The sequence below is a fragment of the Leptopilina boulardi genome, unplaced genomic scaffold, assembly GCF_019393585.1.
Source record: "Leptopilina boulardi isolate dan_hultmark-lab unplaced genomic scaffold, ZJU_Lbou_2.1 LbouV2_401, whole genome shotgun sequence".
Lineage (NCBI taxonomy): Eukaryota > Metazoa > Arthropoda > Insecta > Hymenoptera > Figitidae > Leptopilina > Leptopilina boulardi.
Genome location: NW_026137976.1, coordinates 102,893 through 123,979, shown reverse-complemented (window position 1 = coordinate 123,979; position 21,087 = coordinate 102,893). Strand labels below are relative to the sequence as shown.

The following is a 21,087-nucleotide window of genomic DNA, read 5'->3' as shown; positions in this document are numbered from 1 at the left end:
GATTGATGTTTGTACGATGGAATGTTGCAACTATCGTCGTCAACGTCGTCAGAAAGTTGATCTTGATGATGACGATGAACTGATGATCACTGTCGCTCAAAGAATGAGCTTCTCGCGTATTTTTATTCGACATTCGATGGCCTGGGTACACAATTCATTAGAAAAATTGCCAATCAGATTAACTATCAAAAATCTTGGAATAATGGCATTGATATTGGCAATATTGATGCCACGTGCTTTTACTTATATCCTTGTATATCCGATTTTCAGATTGGTCTTTGGTACACTCTATCCGGCATATGCGTCTTATAAAGCAGTTCGAACGAAAAACGTCAAGGAATACGTGAGTAATATTTTTTTTTTATTTATTATTCATTAGGGAATTTTCTATTTTACTCTTAATTTATTTTATTTTTTATCAATTTTTTTCTCTTTTGACAATAATTTTTTTTTTACAAATTACATTTTTGTGTAAAAATATTATTTTAATGTGTTTTTTTTTATAGGTAAAATGGATGATGTATTGGATTGTATTTGCACTTTTCACGTGTGCCGAAACTTTCACAGATGTATTTTTTAGTTTTTGGTAAGTTTAGAAATATATAATATTTTTTTATACAAAAAAAAAAGGTTTGTAACATTTTTTGATAAAAAATGTTTAAAAGAAAAAAAATTGTAGGCAAAAAATTAATTAGTATTTTTCAAATGAAAAATATTTTTCTTTCAATCGTTGATCATAAATTTCACCGAGGTATAGAAATTTTGAAGTTTAGTTCCAATTAAATGTTTTTTTTTTTTAATAATTTTGATAAATATTACAACAAAATTTAGGTAAATTGTTTTTTAAAATTATAAAATGTAGAACTCGCTGTAATCAAATTGATAAACGATCGATAATCGTAATGATATTAAAAATTTGTAGTAATTTTTATTATATTTCAAGAAAAGCTTCAAAAATTTTTTTTTCAAATTAAAAGATGGAATATTAAATTCGAATATTTTAGATAGAAGAAAACTATTTAATAATTATTTTCTTACTCATTAAATATCTATAATTAGAAATTTACAAAAAAAAAAGTATATTTGTATAATGTAAGAATATTTGGAAATTTATGAAATAGAAAAACAGTTAATAACAAGTTGTTGGTAGAGATTCGAAAATTCTAATTTTGTACAAGATACATATTAGCTTACAAGGCGCTTCTGGGGATTCCTTTGCATGCCCTGTCTGCTTTCGCTTTTTGCTCCCCTGTTTTGTTTTGTCAAGAAATATCACCTGCTCAAATTACACCGTGAGGGAAAAACCCTTCACGTAATTTATACCGAGACTTTTGGAATTCTGTGGATATGAAAAATTTTTAATAATTTATTTTTTGACATTTTTTAATTGATACTTTTTTTTTGTATTATTTATATTAAAATTAATTTTCAATTTCTATTTTATAATTCTTTTTAAATATATTTTTAATTATAATTTTTATTTATTTAATTTTTCTTTTCTACTTTAAGGTTTCCATTTTACTATGAGATTAAGATTGTTTTGGTACTTTGGCTGCTGAGTCCTGCGACAAAAGGCTCGAGCATTCTTTATCGTCGATTCGTTCATCCAGCATTAAGTCGCCGTGAGGCAGAAATTGATGAAGCTCTTGCTCGTGCCACTGAACAGGGTTACACGGCTGTTTTGCATTTAGGAAGCAAAGGTGTTAACTATGCAACCACTGTTCTTATGCAAACAGCGATAAAGGTAATTTTTCCTATATACATTTTTTCATAACACGTTATTTTACATTCAAAATTATTAACAAAAGCACGTTTTTATTTTAATTCTTTAATTTAATTTATTTTCCAAATTTATCTTTCGTTAATATAATTCGAATATAGTATTTATAAATAATTTAATTATTTATGAATAATTATTAATAAGCAATATTTTTGCTTGAAATTAATTTGTTTGCGTTTCTTTTTTGATTTTATTTTCTTGCACTGACAACACGATCCTTTTTGCTAATGAACCTGCAACACGCCGTCATTGCGTTACTAAAAACAATATTAAAAAAAAAACGAATGCAACGTCATATCTAACCATCGTCATCAAAACTTAATCTTCGTGTGGAATTTTGTCTCATTAATTGACATGTGAATAGACTTTGCCGAATGTCTCTCCAAATGCTATTAAGAATATCCTCCCTGCAAGCCATTCAGAATCGGCGCTTTCTAGCTTAGCCAGCCCTACGGGATCACCAACGCTAAAGGAGTCAACGAAAGATTCCCCCGACGGTGTACGCGTACGTCGACGACGAATTAAAAGCGATAATGATGCTGTGGTCAAGGAAATTTCATCAAACACTGATTTTTCCACGGACGAGGATTTTGAAATGAAACTTGAAAATGTGGATAATGATGGTGATGATGATGCTGTATTCAAGGATCCCGATTTTAAAGTTCCCGGTAAAAGGACACGTAAAACAAAAAAAGAACGTGGACGATCAACATCGAGGAAACGACGTACCAGATCGACAAAAGATGATAGAAGTGATATTGATCTTAGCGATATTGTCAATTCTAATTAATTAACGAATCCAATTTACTTGTCCACTTACAAATGCAAGTTGTTTGGATTTCGTTAAAATGAAATTTTTCTTGGTCATGATATTATATGACTTAGAGTTTCTAAATTCCAAGCAATATTTACACGCACAAACAAAATATAAGAAAAGAAAATTGATCTCATTTTAGATCAAAAATATTTTATCACACAATTTTTGAATTTTTCTTTATTTATTTTTTTAAATTTGCCAAAAATTCAAGTTTTTTTTCTTCTTCAATTTAGTTGAATTTAAATTTTTAGTAAATTTAAATTAAAGTAATGTAATTATAATTTTTGTGTCTTTAGATTATTTTAAGTATATTTATCTAACGACCAATTGGAATAATTTTCTTTTCAAGATTCTTGTTCTCATCATGAATGAGATAAAAGAAAAAATTATAAATAATTATCTATATGTGATAGTAAAAATTTCGGTTAAATTGTAAAGTTTGTTATAATAATTAATCCCTAAGATAAATGGGATATAAGAATTAATTTGATACATGAAAATCAAGTAATCATTTCACGACTCTAAAAATTGTTTTTAGTTCTTTGAAATATTTACTTTTTTTTAGAATTTATACTTTTTTTTTAGAAAAATAACTTTATCAGAGTCATTATTGAAAGATTACTTTCTGATTTATCGTATACTTTATGTAAAAGAAAAAAATACCAATTAATCAAATCAAAAATTAATTTATAGATTTGCAGGCTCAAATTCAAACAAAGAGAAATTTAAAGTATTTACTTTATGATTTTTTGAGAGTGCATATAGAAAGACTGATATTAACGAGTGAACTGAATTTATTTTAAAACATTCCCTCGAAAAATTTACATATTATTTGGATTTATTTGTAGTTAAATTTTCTAAATTAATTTTTTTGTTTAAATCATATTTCTATTTCAGATCCAGAAAAAAACAATCAATTGAAAATTGATTGATTTAGATTCAAAGTTTAGTTATTTTATTTTACTAAAATTCGTAGAACAAAGTTCTTTGCGAGCAAATACTTTTATCTGAATTTTTTACATTTGGAAAAAAAATTGAAAATTATGATCACGAATGTTTCAAAATAAATTAAGTTTTGCGTTTCATACCACTTACCGGTCACAATTATTTTTTATTCATTATTATTATTATTATTATTATTATTATTATTATTATTATATTATTATTAATATTATTATTGTTGGCGAAATAATCTTTCTTGATTCTAATTAAATTACGGGAATCATACGAAAATATGTTATATATTTCATATTTATTCTATTGGCGCTTTATTTAATTATATATAATTATATGAAATGGAATTTATTAAAGAATTATTGTACATTTTTGTTTACGGGAGCACTGATTGAAGAATATTTTTGGCCTTATTTAAATTTTTAGCGACAATTGTTCACGTGCTTATATATTTTCCTTTTTTTCCTCGTGTCTATTTCCAAATTAATTCGGTATTTAAAGACGAATTAGACAAAAGTAACAAGTGCCATTTTTGTGCCTTTTTGCAATACCATACGTCTTTTAATGTCTCTTAAGTCCTTTACTTTAAAAAGAATCGCTTATTGTCGCTATTTTTCGCGTATATTTGTATAAAGCGTTTCTTTTTATGAATATTAACTGGTCATCATTTAGTTTTTAAGAAGTTTTTATACCTGATCCCAAAGATCTTGAGAAATACGAGTGTTTTCTTTTTTTTGTGAATAAATGCATTTACATAATTAAGTTCATATTGCTTCATTTTCATTTATAACTTGTTTTTATTAAATATGAGTAAATTTCCAATTTATTAAATTTTCATTCGCAGCTTATTAATTTTAATCTTTTTTTTTTTAAAGTAGGATATTAAAATATAATCAGATTAATATTTATCTTACACAAGTGCACACGCTTTATATTAAAAAAAATTTTTTTTTGATTCAGAATTATTATTAATTTTCACAAGTAAATTTTGGAAGTTAAAAATATTATTTTATGTGCACTTTTTGAGTAAGATCCTTCGCTCTGGTGACGGCAGATAATATATTAACATTTTTTTGTTGGTAAGGCTTTTTTATTTTGTTTCTTCTTTTTTTTTTTTAATTGTGATACTGATGATGTGTTTGGTTTAAAGAAAATTATATTGCAGGGAGGAGGCGGTCTTGTTCAACAATTGAAAAAAAGTTACAGTCTCAGCGATTTATCGGGAGAGAAGGAAGATGAGAACAGGAACACGCCCAATTCTCATGACGAGACTGACATGGAAGGTGAGTGTATTTTTAAATTTATAAAAATCTCTTTAATTGGCTCTTTATTTTAGCATTTTAATCGATTAATCAATTATAAAAGAAAAATGTTATTTTTAATTTATAAATATTTTAAGTATAATTTTATATTTTCTTGTTTAAAAAAACAGATTTTTTTCTATAAAATAATAATAATAAATAATATTATGTATCTAATAAGGGATAAAACTAATAATAATTATTTTGATTTTCAGTTGAACCTCGTCGAAGAGAACACACAGGGAGGAGAGGATACAGTCCTAGAAGAACTCAATCTACTAATAACAGAGTAGAAATGTACTTCTCTGAAGTAGATGTTGAAGTAAGGCAACCAAGGTCAAAGGAGCCTTTAGTTAGTTTAAAGTAAGAAAACATTTTCTTTAGCCTTTAAAGCCTAATTTTAATTTTGTAAAACATACATTATTACAAAAAAATTATTACAAAATAGTATTCTAATTTAAAATAAATATTTAACATAGTTAAAAATTAAATTTAATAATTATTATTAAAATAAATTATAATTAATACTAACAATATTATGCAAAAAAAAAAATAATTATACAGTACTTAAATATTTTATTTAAAAATTTTGATGAATTTATTTTAAAAAGTACAAAAAGAAAAATTTAATAATACTGAATTTTCTTTTTTTATTTTCAGTAATATTAGGTCATCTGAAGACATATCTAGTGGATACAGCAGTGGCGAAGCTTTACACAATCACCGTCCATCAATTCATAGTGACTCTCTTGTGAGGACGTCAAGTGTGGGAGGCCGAACGCGATTAAAACCACGTTCAACCACAAAAAAGGCTCCAGAAGTAAGTAAAAAAAAAAGAAAAATTGTTTCTTTTCCAAGTATTATACTATTTTTTGCAATAGCATTCTTTTAAAATAAGCGATTGTCACGTTTGAAGGTAGAAGAAGAGGATTCTGACAACAGTCTTCCGTTTCCAGATCAACAATATCCCCTACCTGATCCTTTAAAATTCCTCACTGTGGAACAAGCACTCGATCTTGTTTCACTCCTATCTTATCATTTGGCGCGCAATAATTGCAATGAAAATGTTACCAATCTCGAAAATCTCTCAAATAACGATGAAAATTCTGAAAATCAAGTTCTACTTAATGAAAAGAATATAAAATCGGAACACGAAAATATTTCATCGATTTTAAAAGAAAATTCATTTTCAATTCCAAAAATAATAACGAGCATAGAAGATGAAATTTGTGAAAAAGAAAATCTAAATCATAACAAAAATTCAAATGCTGATGTGACTAAATTTACCGATGATATTTGTAGAGAAAAATTTGATGAATTAAAGAAACTTTTATCAAATGCACATAAAGCTGTTTCCAATATTGTTTTATCACAGGAAAATTTAGGTAGCGAAATTGATAACGATATGAATTTTTCTAGGAATTTCGTTAATAAAGCCAAAACAGAAAGTGATTTAACAGAAACTTATGGAAGCATCAGTTCCCTTGAAGTTTGGTCAACGCCCACAATATCGAGAAGTAATTCAGACAGTAAATTGCGAGCTGGGAAATATCATAAGAAACCGGCACCAAAAGTTCCGCCTTTTGATTGCATGAAAAATATCGACAACGACGATGATACAGAATCACAGAAAGCTTTAAAAGCAACTTTGGTTATTAAAACAGGTACCATTAAAAGTTTCACTGATTCCCAACAACAATTGAAAAGAAAAAAAACTATTAAATCTAAACCACGTGAAGGTTTCTCAAAACTTCTTACCGTTCCAAAGAATTTCTTTCATAATGCATTTCACAAGGATCATAATAAAGATAAATTAGTCAAATACGACGATTCTAGTTCGATAAATTCAGATTGCAGTGATTCTCCGTCAAGATCGTCGAGCATTGGTTCACAAAATACACCAACGGACGATGATACCCTTACGCCTTTAACGGAAATTGAAAATGTTGACAAGACTGATGAAAATAAAGATATAAATAATGAAATTAATTTACAAAATAAAAATGAACATAACAAGACTGATGAGAAATTAATTGATAAAAATTTAGTTTCCAGCGTGGAAGAAATTTCAAAAATCGAGAAAACTGAAAAAGAAGTGAAAAATATCGAAGATACTGAAAATACAAGTCAAATATTTAGAGCGAGATTGAGAATTCGAGAAATGTCACGATCACCAAATCGTTGCTCGAGAAAAAGTTATTCTGAAGAATAGTTTCTTTTTGGAGAAAATAAAGAAACATACATATATATATTTTTTTTCATTCGTGCCTCTCCTCCTGTTCTTATTGAAATCCCTTTTTTTTAAGTATCTCATCGACTTCTGCCATTGAAAAAGGATTTTTCTGTCTAAACAGTATGAAACGTTTTTTGTTTTTATTTTACTAATGTGTTCCACTGCAGTACATCTAACGCAGAGTGTGCTGACTCATTAAAAAAGATTTAATTAAATTTAATATTAATATATTATATTTATCTATTGTTTTATTTATTATATATAAATGTATCTAATATATTAATATTAGATTAGTATTTAATGTATTAATATTTTGAAACAAAAATTTATTATTAATCATTTTAATTATACGTTACATTAATTATATCCATTGTAGGTTATAGGATATCTGATAATATTAATGTTTTGTCCTTGCTTAAAATTTTAGAACATGTTATATTTTTTTGTTAAATGGAATTTTTTTTTATAAACTATCACGTAATTAATTTTTATCAACTTCTTATTAAATGTGTTCTTTATATTTAAAACTTATTTCGTAGAAAATTTAACAATTTTTAATTAAATCAATATTGATGAATATTGTTATTATTCAATATTAGTTTTGAAAAAAATTAAAAATTTAATTTTCCCCTAAAATTAATTCTCCACTCAATTTTTTTTTCAAATTTAATTTTTTTTTTTAAATAATTATTTAGTAATTTGCTAATAAGAAGAATTTATCATTATATTCTCACCTCTTGTTTCCTTCTAATTCTAACAGAATATTTAAATGAACAATCAAGTAGCTAATAAGTGCAGCTTTCAACAATGTGTGTTAAAAAGTTAACATTGTGATAAGAAAAAAAAAAGAGAAAAGAAAATATTTTCCCTGATTTTTCTAATTTTATGTTCGTTGAATTTTTCAGATAACAAATTTCGCCACTTTGCCACGAAGCAAAAAACCGACGAAAAAAAAGGTGTCATGAAGCTCAACAATTGTTGATTGCATGAAGAAATAGGACCAAAATTTTGGAAAATCCAAATGCTGACTTTGGTAACTGTATTATTCATGAGTCGTTGTAATTATTGATTGATTCTTTAATTGCAATTGACATGATTTCGATCAAAAGCAAGTATTAACGACAACTTAATTTCTATAGTGATTTGAATTTTATAAAATATGGAAAATCACAAAGCATAGAATCTGCGAATTTTGAACATAAATAAGTTTTAAAATATTGGACAGACCAGTGAATAAGCTTAAGGACTTAATGAAACAGAAATATCAGTTTTAGAAAAAAAAATTTTTATTTTATAAATTTTGATAAAATTATTTTTATTTTCTTAACAATTTATTTTAATTTATTAATAATATTAATTAAAATAATTGTATCTTAAAAAAATACTTGAAGATTTTATTTTTATTCGTTTAATTAATTACTGATTTAGTTTTTAAATTCTTTATTTTCTTTAATAACTTCTTTGATTAATATTCAAGAGAATTTTTTTTTTAATTCGATATTTCTTATTATGCTTATGATTAAAAAAAAAAGCCAGTGACCCAAAGAGTTGTCATCTACCTCTTTTGCAATTAGGTATTTTGCATCTTGCCTTCTGAGCCAATAAACCGAATTCTACTCTAAGCAATATTTGGAAAAAAAAAATTTAATAGAAGGCGAAACAAATATTTGATAAATTAAACAAAGAGAAATGAAAAAACTTTACATATAATTTCTTATATGTTTCACTATGCACTTACATTATATATATATACGCTTTGTTGCGATAATATTGCAATATTGTGAATAAATATTTTTCTTGTGATACTCAAAAATCACGCTAAATGAAAGCGTTGATTCGAATAAAGAACGACTGAAGTGGGATGCAGATTTTCTAGTCAGTCATTAAATTTAAAGAAACTCTAATTCAAAATAATATTGAAAATGGTATTTCATTTATTTGTTTTTTAAAAAAATTAATTATTTTACATAATTTAATTACAATTCTCTTAAATGCATAATAATAAATTTTTAAAAATTATGTTTCATTTTTAATAATCGAATTAAAAAAATCTAAACTAATTGATAATTAGGTAATTATTAAATTTTAATTAAATAATTAAATTAATTGAAAGTATCGAAAAAATTTGATTCTTCACTTATGAGTGAAATTATTCAAGGCACACATTTTCATTCTTTAATACTGCCGTCCAATGTAAAAAAGCCGTAAACAACAATGTTTTTATTGTTAATTATATACTTTTTTACTTTGGAAGGCAGAATATAGAGAGACTTATTGATTATTATTTTTCACGTTGAGTGATTATAGTATCGATTTTAACATTAATGAGTTAAAATATTGTCAATTTTAGAAAATAAGATTAATTTCTTATTTTCATTTTGTTTTGCGCCCATAACTTATAAATGTATATGCTTCACAAGAGATTTTGTACAACTTTTTTAAATTTATCAATAATGAACAATTTTTTAACTGAAAAAGTTGAAAATTTCATAATTGTTGAAACAAAATCTCTTGGTCACTACCAAATGGAAACAATACTGAGAGCAATACCATGAAAATTTTGCAATTTAAATTTTAATTTCTGAAAAATAAGTTTATTTTAACTTTCTTTTTCTTATTTAAGGACAAATATTGATTCATCTCACAATTTACTCAAAAAGTTGTAATTAATATTGAATTAATTAATTTAATGAAAAGTGTGCCTTTTATTTAGAATGAAGCACTAGGAACTGATTTGGCGCACAAGAAATCATTGATTTCCAGTGAGATTAATCAATGTTTTTTTTAATATTTACATATAATTTTGTGTTCTATAATATTGTAAATTTTAATTTTTGAAATTAAAATTTAATTTTGAAAATTAAATTTTCCACTTAAAAAATGATATTATCAGGAGAATTTTGAATAATTCTGGAATCAGAGTTAAAAAAAGATTTTGATGAAAACGTATACGCACAACTACGTTTACTGCGATTGGTTAAATAAATTATTTGTTTAAGAATGTTAACAAAATTATAGTCTATTGTTCGTCGTGTTGTAAACACTCGTTTGATATAAAAATGTTTAATAGGTATTCTGCTTAGAATATTTGATTTACTAAAAGAAAAAGAAAAATTAGAACAACAATTCAATATTCATTAATTTCGAGAAATTAAATCAAAAGAGGAATATAAAAAAACAAACAAAAATTAAATTATAAAAAAATAAAAAAAAAAGTTTAAAAATTGCATTGAAAAAAGTTACTCAAAAATTAATTTCGAAATGAAAAATTAGTTAATTTAATATTAGTACCTATTTAGTTTAATATTAATTTAAATTAATTTAATTATCGACATTTTAGTAAAAAGCTTTGTGGAAATTATTATTAAAAAATTTGCCGTTTCAAGAAATAAAAAACGATAGAAATTTGTTTGTCAGTTTGTCGAATATTATAAGCAGAATTGTCAAGAAAAGTGTGAAATTTCTAATTATGTTAAAATTGCGTATCACTTTGTTGCTCATTAATCGTTTCTTATTGCGTTGTTGATAGAAAATGACATGCCGCGCAATGAAAGCGACAAATTAACATTACAAATATAAAAATAAATATATATATATATATATCATTATGTCTTTGATAATTAATTATACTTATGATTTCACTTTTGTAAATAAATAGAAGCGAAATATAAAAAGAAAAGCCGTAAAGAAGAGTAAACAATAAAAATGAAAAATAGCTATGAGCAAAAAAGAAATGCTCAATTTCAATAAGTATTTAAATTTTAAGATTTTCTTAGATTATTTACAATATATTTAGACACTGTTGCGTCATTTTTCTTTATTACAAATAATATTTAAATAACAACGCGATATGCGTTATAATGAAAAATAAAATAATTGAGGGTGCTAAAAAAGAATTGATAAATACCTATTTGTTTGATTTATTATATTAGTAACTTGAAACCGTCGACATATTAGATAATTATTTAATAAAAAGAAATATTACAAAAATTAAAAATGTATATATCACTTAATACTAATAATAATATAAATAACATAAACAAAAAAAATTTAATTCAAAAAATAAATGAATTTAAAAATAATTAAATTACAAAATAGTTGTATTTTAAAACATTCAATTTTGAAATTGTAATATAATTGAATTTTTTAAAAAATCGAATTTTATTATTAATGAATTAATCATGTGAATGATAAACTTTTCGGTCCTTTGTCAATTTCAAAGATGATCATTATTATGTCTTATGAATGCATGAGACATTGTTGTTTCAGTAAAATGAACAGCCCAACATCAATATTTTTCAAGAGCTACTCAATAAAAGATGAATCTCTATTTTCTGACTGCTGGGTAGGTATTTTTGCGGCAATTGTTTCTCGAATTATGTCACGCCACATTTCAATTCGTCGAAGATTGGAAATAAATTCAAATGTGAAATTAGTTTTTCCAATCAGAGTTTTATGAATTAAAAAAAAAAAAAATTGTGAATATTTCGATTTTGAATACATTAGTCGCCAATAAATAATTTTCACAAAATTTTTCTTCGAAAAAATATATTTTTTACACAGCTTTTTTATTTTCACATTATTTTTACAACTTTTATGTTTAAAAAACTTTAACAATTAATGATTTTAGTTTAAAAATAATAAAAAGAAGTAATTGAAAAATCAAATTCGAAAGTTTAAAATAAAATATTTTTAAATTTAAAATTTAAGTTGAACTGTAGGTGATAAACTCAAGTTTCCATTTTTAACGGATGAGTTTGATTCGTTTTTTTTCAACTTCAAATTGTTACCACTTTTGTAAAATAGAGTTACGATATTTTTTATTGACAGAGTTTTGAGAATTTCCTTTTTCTTCACCTTCCAAATGAGGTTTTAAAATATGAGTACAATAAGCTTCTACGAGACAAACTTCTTCATATAAATCGAGCTCTGACATTTCAATAGTATCAGCACATTTGCGCAATAACCAACGAAAACTGATTGGTAATTCTTTCTCAAATAATTGAAAATTATTTAATCTCATGCGACTAAATAGACAATTATACATCCAATAATCTTTATAGGGTCGAAAACTTACACAACGATTGAAAATATTTCGGTTTTCATTAAAATCTTTCAAAATAAAAATTTCCGGATCTTCTGTCAAATTTTCATCTTTAAAATTTACAAATTCGTCAACTTCAATTTCCACGCTGCTACTGGATTCTTCTCCCTCTATTTCATTAGATTTTTCTTTGCTCATGACAAATCTTCCTCTTGCATTACGATGGTAAATTTTTTCAATTTTACGTCGTTTACTTAAAATATTTTTCGATTCAATCGCAGCTTTTTCCTCGTGTTTTGATAAACTTAAATTATATGTTTTTTGAAATTTCTTTTCTGCAACATTATCATTGGACATTAAATTTATCTTATTTAAAGATTTGTTCAATTTTTCATCCTCAGAGTCACTATCAATTTGAGTCAACAATTTTCCATCAAATCCAACTTGATCGAAATTAAATTCATTCGAATAATTCGATTCCAATACTTCGTTAGTCGAAGATTTCATAATATCGTAATAATTTTTTTTCGTATAATTTACCGCCACTTTACTGTCAACTTTTCGATGTAAATAATCAAATAGATTTTCGCTTTTGACTGAATTTTTCCCTTTTCTTTCAGGCTCTTCTATTATCACATTTTCAGTTAATTTTTGCTTACTCAACACTAGTGGATCGTTGAATTCGGAAACTTGTTTCTCCACAAAGTGCAAGTTGGTGTCGATAATTTTTAGTTCAATGTCACATTGATTTGCCAACTCCTCCAATCTAGCATTTAATGAAAACTTAAATTAATAAATAATAAAAAATTTACAAATAAAATAAACAAGTATAATACATACAAATCTGACTTTGTCGTGTACCCAATTTTTGTGTCATAAAAATTTATCTTGAGAATTGCAGGCAAGTCATTGTAAGGATCATCCAAAAGTTGTTGAATATAGGAATATTGTGGCGTTAGTGATGGAGGAAACATGACAATTTCTTTTAACGGTGGAAGATTTTCATTTAAAGTATCGAAACACGATTGAAATCCTTTTCGTAAAAGTTCTGGAATTGGTTTCACCGTATTAACAACTAGCGCTTGTTCGCTTTCCCTTTTCGATTGTATGAGACCCAAAAATCTGAGAAACAAATGACTATTTCCAGGTGCATCGGGATTGTATTTGATATTGCTTGGAAAATGGACTTCCGATAAAACAGCATGTCGACATTCAATAAAACGCTGCCATTCACGAAAACTAAACAGTCTCGATAAAAGAACTTCTTTCTCACTACCTTCTCTAAAAAAAAAAAGTGAAATTTTTTTCTTACAAAAATTTGGGCTCAATTGAACATGAGCAATTTTTACATTAATTTTTCAAATTACATAAAATTTTTAATTACTTTATCATTTTTCTTCTAAATTAAACAAATTTTTAAAAACAATAAATTAATCACTTATCAACTAATTAATTATAAAATCCATATAGAATTCAATTAATTTTATTTTTATTGAATGAATTTATAAAAAAAATTAAGAAATTCAAAAATTTCTTGAATTTGAAACAATGATAAACTTTTTAAAAATATTTTTAAAAAAACGAAGAAAAAAATAATACTCAAGTATAATTAAAATTGTTTAATTCTTTTTACATAAAATTCAAATATTATTTGCAACAGCAAATCTCTTCCATATTAAGATCTCGATATTGTTTTGTTCTTTTCTCCCCTTTATCAATTCCAAAAATGATCATATTATTTCTTATGAATGCATACGGCATTGTTGTTCCGGTAAAATGAATAGCCCAACATCCACATTTTTCAAGAGCCACTCCACCGCAATCGTATTTAGTTTGATTTCGTAAATCATTTAAATTCATTTCCAGTGCATCTGACAATGTTTCACCTTGAGAAATGCAATTGATTATCGATCGACTTAATCCAGCTTTTATTGCTGATTCACCATGACCAGTTAGACAGCATCCAACATGATCAGTTGCAAAAACTCCACATCCTAATAGTGGTGAATCGCCAACTCGACCAACTAACTTTTTATTCAAACCACCCGTTGATGCAGCTGCAACAATTCTCTCACCATCCCATACCACACATCCGACAGTGTCCGAAGAATCTATATAAATATTAGAAATCTTGTTTCTAATTTTGAATTTTAATTTCGAAAAAAAAATCAAAATTTAATTGTATTTTTCAAATTTTAATCACAAAAAATTGGATAATTCGGAAAAAAAATCTGGATTTAAAAAACAAAAAATTGTTTTTTTTTATAGTTACTTTTAAGTGCTTGACTAATGGCTGAAGAATCAAAAGTTGATATTTGAAAATCGCCGGAAGCTGCCGATTTATATGCACAATGCGAAGCTGGCGCAATCATACTATCTTTAGAGACGATATTTAAACCAGCGAATTTTGCTAATTTTTTCGCTCCATCACCAACAATTATAGAATTCGGATAATTTTCCATAACATATTTTGCCAATGAAATTGGATGAGTAATATCTGATACCGCAGCAACTGATCCAATTTCAAATTTACTTCCATCCATCATAGATGCATCCATTTCTACTTCTCCTAATATTAATATTTAAATGATTTTATTACCGAAAAAAAATGATTCATTTTCTAATTTTATTTTCATTAATCGTGATTATTAATTTGTTTTTTTTTTAAATCTACCTATTTCATTTAATACGGAACCGTAGCCACAGTTGAAGAATTCATCATCTTCGAACCATGATAAAGCGGCCTCAGCAGCATCGCTTGAATTTCCTCCATTCATCAGTATTTTATAACCCACTGAAGCTGCTTTTTGACAGCTTTCCATTTTTTCCATCTTTATTGAGTCGTCTGACTCTCCCACACCCCCATGAACTATTATTGATGGAGTCAAGTTTTCTGATATCATTTTTGTCTAAATTTTACATACATACAAGAATTTTTTATCCTTTCAAATTTTGTTTGACTTTCTTTTTTTTCCCCCAAATAACAAAACACAATGGAAAAGACTTGCAGTTGTTTTTTTTTCAATTTTTAAAAGTAATGAGATAATTTCTAAAAAAAAAAATGAAAATATTTAATTTGATACTAACTTGTTTATCTTTTCTGCAACTCTGCTGATTTCAAATTCAGTTATTCCATCCAAACCAAACAAAATTTTCATTATGACTATAATAAAAGCCATTGCTCTGCCTTCATAATTTGGAATAAAGTTCTGTCCATAAAACTTCATCTTTGGAGAACATAGAGTCAACAGTTTTTCTGTATATAGTAAAATTCCTCCTTGAATGAAAAAAACAAAAATAGAAATTATTTTAAACTTTTTTTCTTCAAAATACTTAATGTGCAATTTAACTTACTTGGAAGTTGTAGTTCTTGACAATATTTTTCAACAAGACATAAAAAATTTGGTGTGTCAAAAGTGACGTTTAGAAAATTTGCAATACCAGCCGATAATTCTCGAAGACCTTTGTATGTCAATTCATTTATTGGAGTTAGCATGGTAACATTCTGTTTGCTTAAAGAAACTTCCTCGGGAATCAAATGATCCATTTTGTAATACGATAAATGTCCTTCTTTGCCATATCTTTATCAATAATAATAAAAACAAATCAATTAAATTGAAAATAAAATTTAAGACAAAAGAAAAAAAAATTAACAATTTCCTGTAATTATTAAACAAACAGGAAATAATTTTTTTTTTCAATAAAATAAAGAAAAATACTGATAGCATTGGTAAATTTTACCAAAATTGTCAATTTTTCAAACGTTTTTTTGATTAAATTTTTACCGAAGCATATCCGATAGTTGAATATCAACATCATGTATTCTGAGTGCAAGATAAATTATCGCCCATAATTTTGTTGGTGTAATTACTTGTGGTCCTAGTTTATAACGCGAGGTTACTTGTCCTTTTCTGGATTTTCGACGTCGCGAATAGGAGACTTTCGATGACAGTACCTTTATTTTTCTTGCTTCTGCTCTAGCACCTCTATTGAATTTTAATCTTAAAAAATAGTATTTAAATTATTTTTTAAAAAAATTAAATTTAAAATGTAATAATTAAAAAATATAAAATTCTCGAAAACATACTTGGTTTTAGTAGAAGAACCTTGACTAAAACTAGATTGCAAGCTACTTAAACTTTGATTTGCTGAAAATGAACTTAATGAATCATTTGCTGAGCTTACTTTCTCGTATTCCGCCGCCATAGAGTTTGCCTTCAATGTTAAAAAATTTAATTAAAAATGTTTTAAATAAAAGCAAAAATTTATTTAAAAAAAAAAATTAATTAAAAATAAAAATCAATTTAAAAAAACAAAATTATGAACATAAATAATAACAATAATCTTTTTAAAAAATTACTAAATCAGTAAGAAAATGTAAATAATACCAAAAATTGCTGTGACATTCTTTTGTTACTTCCTGAGCTTTGAAAACTAGAAGTCATAGACGAAGCACTGGTATTACTTTTTCTTCTTTTTCGTTTTTTTCGTTGTTCAATTTTTCCGTAAATAATTTCTGCATCTCTAAAATATAAATAAATAGAATAAAAAAAACTTTCAATTAACACGTACAACTATCTTAATATGTAAATACCTTTTGTTGAATACTTTTGCTAATTTTGGAATAATCTTCTTTCCCTTGGAAGTAAATGCAACTTCTAATTTTTTTAAATAAGCTGTCCATAATTGTAATATTGTTAATTTTATTGTTGATGGAGCTCCAAGTTCAATAACTTCATTACTTAGTCCATAAATAACAAAATTGTATAATTCCCACGATGTCCATCCTTCAACTATATTTTTTCAATAAAAATTAAGTAATTTTTATTTTAAACTATTAATATATATTACATGTATAATCATTAATTATATAAATTAATTATTATTTATCTCAAATGTAATGAAAACAAGATTTTTTTAAAACTTACTTAGTTTATCAGCTTTTTTAGCTTTTATTTTTCTTACAGTTTTTATATGTGTCGTTCGATCAATCCTTGTCTCTTTTATATTCTCAAGAATATTCTACAATTTTAATAAATAATATATAATTTAATTGTTTTATTTAATTTGATGAAAAGTGAAATTTAACTCTATAATATACTTACTTCATTTTGAGTAAAACACTGTGTACAAAAAAAGTTTCCGTCTTCAATTACAAAATTTGTGCTTCTACAAACTTCACAAATTTTTTTATCCGACATTTTAAAAACTTAAAATTAAATTAAACTTATAAAAATTCAATAAAAGTAATGGTTAAAATATATTTTTGAATCTGAAAAAAATATAGGTTATGTTTTCACTTTCTTTATTTTATAATCCTATATATAGTATAAAATTTTGATACAATGTTATATTTTATATTTGTCTTGAAATTCTGTATAATTTAGATAATTTATAATAATTAATAAAATATGATACTTTGAATTAAAAATCTATAACTAAAATGTCATTGAAGAATATGATATATACTTTTAATTATTTAAATTATTAAAAAGATCCGTCGAAATTTATCTCTGTATTTTTATGTGTTAATTAATGTGTTAATCAAGGAATAAAGGAATAGAAATTTACTATTGTTAGAAACGTTTGCTGTTGTTATTTTTTTTTTTGTTTTTGACAAGCACGTGGAAAATACACTAGATGAGTCAAATTTTGTCACTTGGCGCAAGCGCAAACAGGTTTATAATTTGACTTCCGTTTTATATGTACTTCCGTTACACATGGTCAGGAAAATTCAGGGCACACGCTTAACCAAGAAAATGATTTAAACTCACCGAATATTTGAATTAAATATTAAACTTTGTTATTAGGAACTTACAAAATGACGGTAAGATATTCTTTAATTATTTATTACTAAATTGAATTAGTTTTTAAATTGTTAACAATAGAAAAACATATTGAATTTATTATTTAATGACAGGTAAACATATGAGGTTTAATTAAAGCACATTTTTCTTTGTTTATACCCATTGCATACTTTTTTTAATAGGTGTTAAACAATCGTCAATTTTAGAATTATTTTTTTTAAATAATCACTTGTATTTCTATTGCTGTAAAATGCAAAAGTTTTCGATTTGCGTCTCTTTACGAACATAACCTACAAAATTACAATTCTGAAATTTTTAATAGTTTATATATATATATATATACAAATTTGCAAATATAATTTTAACAAATAAATAATAAAATTTTAATTTCATACTAATTATTATATTTTTAAAATAATGTTCAAGTTTGAAAACATATTTGCTCAATATATGAAACCACGTTTGGAAAAATTGAAAATTTTATCAATTTTTAAAAAATGGAATAATTTTTTTTTTTCTATTTCAGACCAAATTATATGTTCTTTTTGAACATGCCGCGGGGTATGGAGTGTTTTACATCAAGGAATTTGAGGAAATAGGAATGCTTTTACCACAGGTAGAATCGTCAGTCACAGATTTATCTCGTTTTAATCAAATTGTTAAATTGATTGGCTTCTCTCCATTTAAAACTGCTTTGACTGCATTGGAAAATGTAAATAGCATTTCCGAAGGAATTGTTCCTGACGATTTGAAACTTTTTTTGGATTCATGCATTCCAAAACCGGGTAAAAAGGAGAAAATTATTCTTGGAGTTGGTGATTCTCGATTAGGAGCCAGTATTACTGAAGCTCTTGATATTAAATGTGATCACACGGGAGCCGTTCCTGAAATAATTCGAGGAATTCGCTTTCATTTTCACAATCTTGTCAAAGGATTTACCTTAAAAACATCTGGTGTCGCGCAACTCGGTCTTGGACACAGTTATTCCCGGGCAAAAGTTAAATTCAATGTTAATCGTGTCGATAATATGATTATTCAGAGTATCGCTCTGCTTGATCAATTGGACAAGGACGTTAATACCTTCAGCATGCGAATCAGGTAGATAGAAAATTAATTTTAAGTAAATAAATTTTTTTTTTTTTTCAAATTTTATTTCTAATTCGAATTTTGTTTTCTTTCTTTCAGAGAATGGTACAGCTATCATTTCCCAGAGCTTGTGAAAATTGTTCCAGAGAATTATATGTACGCAAAAGTTGCTCAATTTATTAAAAATCGAAAGGAATTGTCAGATGAAAAACTTGAGGGTCTTGAGGAGATTGTCATGGATAGTGGAAAAGCACAAGCAATTATTGACGCTTCAAAATCATCAATGGGAATGGATATAAGTCCAATTGATTTAATGAACATTGAAATGTTTGCAGGACGTGTTGTGGCATTGGCTGACTATAGGAAACAATTGGCTGAATATTTACGTTCAAAAATGAGCAGTGTCGCTCCAAATCTCGCGTCATTAATTGGTGATCAAGTTGGAGCACGTTTAATTGCTCACGCTGGTTCTTTAACTAATTTAGCTAAATATCCCGCGTCAACGGTACAAATTTTAGGTGCTGAGAAAGCACTATTTCGTGCTTTAAAAACAAAGGGTAATACACCTAAATATGGTCTGTTATTTCATTCGACATTTATTGGTCGCGCTGGAACAAAGAATAAAGGTAGAATTTCCAGGTACCTTGCAAATAAATGTTCCATTGCGTCGAGAATTGATTGTTTCACAGATATTCCTAGTACAATATTCGGTGAAAAATTGCGTCAACAAGTTGAGGATCGATTGAAATTTTACGAGACTGGCGATGTGCCTAAGAAAAATATAGATGTTATGCAAGAGGCAATTGAAGAGGCAGCGCAAGCTGTTGTTGTTGATGAAGATGAGTCGCCAAAAAAGAAAAAGAAGAAGGATAAGAAAAGAAAACGTGAGGAAACAGAGCATAATGGTGTAAATGGTTTCTCAAAAGAGGAAGAATCAGTTGAGGAGGAACAACCAAAAAAGAAAAAGAAGAAAAAGAAATCTAAAAGCATTGGAGAAAATGGAGATTCATCGATTCTCAATTCTACAGATTAATTATTTTGATTGAATTTTACATTTTTAAAAAGAATTTGTTTTTTATGACAAAGTCTAATGTAAAAAAAAAAGAAAAAAAATTGCAATGTTTTTGTTTTGCAAATTCAATGAGAAATCCAGTTTAAAGTAATTTAAAAAAAAAGCAGTATCAAATCTCAAAACTTGTAAATATTACATTGACGCATTAAATTTCGTTGATTCAGATCAATTTAATTAAACTGTAAATGATAGGTGAGCGCATTTATTATTTTTTTTTAAAATGTTATTTTATATAAAATGATAAAACTATCTAGAGAGTAAAGTCTTATCGACGATTTGTTTGTTACAAACTTTTCAGAGATTTTACTTGTCCGACATTTATGACAATTTAATTAACAACGGTTATTGCAAATATATCGCATTTTCGCAGTTAACAAAAGTTAACTTGAACATAAAAAAATGAAATTATGTTTAACATATTTTTTTTCAACAAATAAATCGGGATATTTTGTATGAGAACGTAATACATTCTTATATATTTTTACTGAATGTATGATTGACAAAAAAATAAATAAATAATTAAAAGTAAAAATATGTTTTGCATTTATTTAAAAATTTCTAATGTTTGACAAATACATGCTGAAATAAAGTGAGTAAATTAAAATAATTTATTTAACAGAATTTTGAAGAAAAAATTACTTTTACTTCTAAATGAAAAATATTGAGAGCGTTAATAAAATTTCAGGGGGGGATGATGTCAAAGTAATTAATGTCAAATAATATTGTAACCAGCACCAATGAGCATTTAATAAAGATAATAGAATGCAACATAGTTATAAACACATAAATTAATAATAACATTTATCACTTATTCTATACATAAAAATTAAAAAGCTGTTTTAATTTCACAATTATCAACTACGGTTGTATACAATTTATTATATAGATGCTTTTTAAAATGCAGTTTTGTAGTTTGCGCATAATACATATTATAATGAAAAATTCTTAAATTTTGAAATGAAACAGACACCATTTTATATTTGTTAAAAATCA

General features: G+C 25.8%; 3 protein-coding genes across 5 annotated transcripts in view; 2 read left to right on the top strand and 1 right to left on the bottom strand.

Annotated features, from left to right (window-relative positions):
- LOC127289281 (receptor expression-enhancing protein 1) overlaps window positions 1-9,689 on the top strand; it is a 32,842-nt gene extending 23,153 nt beyond the window's left edge. Inside the window, exons 2-8 of one of the 2 annotated variants that reach the window (XM_051317118.1) lie at window positions 271-343; window positions 507-586; window positions 1,510-1,744; window positions 4,717-4,834; window positions 5,068-5,215; window positions 5,513-5,672; window positions 7,991-9,689. In XM_051317118.1, coding sequence (XP_051173075.1) covers window positions 271-343; window positions 507-586; window positions 1,510-1,744; window positions 4,717-4,834; window positions 5,068-5,215; window positions 5,513-5,672; window positions 7,991-8,050 — 874 coding nt within the window. In that variant the 3' untranslated portion in view covers window positions 8,051-9,689. Of the gene's footprint in view, window positions 1-270; window positions 344-506; window positions 587-1,509; window positions 1,745-2,144; window positions 4,314-4,716; window positions 4,835-5,067; window positions 5,216-5,512; window positions 5,673-7,990 lie in introns of those variants that run through there. The other variant, XM_051317119.1, reaches the window with a different exon arrangement.
- Window positions 9,690-11,634: 1,945 nt separating this feature from the next.
- On the bottom strand, window positions 11,635-17,761 carry LOC127289279 (TATA box-binding protein-associated factor RNA polymerase I subunit B). 2 transcript variants are annotated; one of them, XM_051317116.1, is made up of 11 exons: window positions 17,701-17,761; window positions 17,235-17,401; window positions 17,058-17,151; window positions 16,724-16,922; window positions 16,518-16,653; window positions 16,217-16,344; window positions 15,915-16,130; window positions 15,484-15,710; window positions 15,217-15,406; window positions 12,970-13,410; window positions 11,635-12,895 (listed from the first exon to the last, which is right to left on the bottom strand). In XM_051317116.1, exons 2-11 carry the CDS (start codon window positions 17,328-17,330, stop codon window positions 11,872-11,874), a joined length of 2,751 nt encoding a protein of 916 aa, XP_051173073.1. In that variant the 5' UTR covers window positions 17,331-17,401; window positions 17,701-17,761; the 3' UTR covers window positions 11,635-11,871. The 2 variants fall into 2 exon arrangements, with proteins under 2 accessions (XP_051173073.1, XP_051173072.1); XM_051317115.1 differs by having other exon boundaries at window positions 17,599-17,735.
- Window positions 17,762-17,802: 41 nt separating this feature from the next.
- LOC127289280 (nucleolar protein 56) lies at window positions 17,803-20,626 on the top strand. Its single transcript, XM_051317117.1, has 3 exons — window positions 17,803-17,956; window positions 18,463-19,034; window positions 19,122-20,626. The coding sequence occupies exons 1-3, from the start codon at window positions 17,951-17,953 to the stop codon at window positions 20,053-20,055; spliced, it is 1,512 nt and encodes a 503-aa protein (XP_051173074.1). The 5' UTR covers window positions 17,803-17,950; the 3' UTR covers window positions 20,056-20,626.
- Window positions 20,627-21,087: the final 461 nt, after the last annotated feature.

What these genes read in the sequence shown, in the direction of transcription:
- LOC127289280 (XM_051317117.1), top strand. An exon ending in ACCTTCAGCATGCGAATCAG is followed by an intron (nt 19,035 to 19,121) that starts GTAGATAGAAAA and finishes TCTTTCTTTCAG; the next exon opens with AGAATGGTACAGCTATCATT.
- LOC127289279 (XM_051317116.1), bottom strand. Translation starts at nt 17,330, where the DNA reads ATGTCGGATAAAAAAATTTGTGAAGTTTGTAGAAGCACAAATTTTGTA. An exon ending in GCAAAAGTATTCAACAAAAG is followed by an intron (nt 16,654 to 16,723) that starts GTATTTACATAT and finishes TTTATATTTTAG; the next exon opens with AGATGCAGAAATTATTTACG. An exon ending in CAACTATCGGATATGCTTCG is followed by an intron (nt 15,711 to 15,914) that starts GTAAAAATTTAA and finishes TTATTGATAAAG; the next exon opens with ATATGGCAAAGAAGGACATT.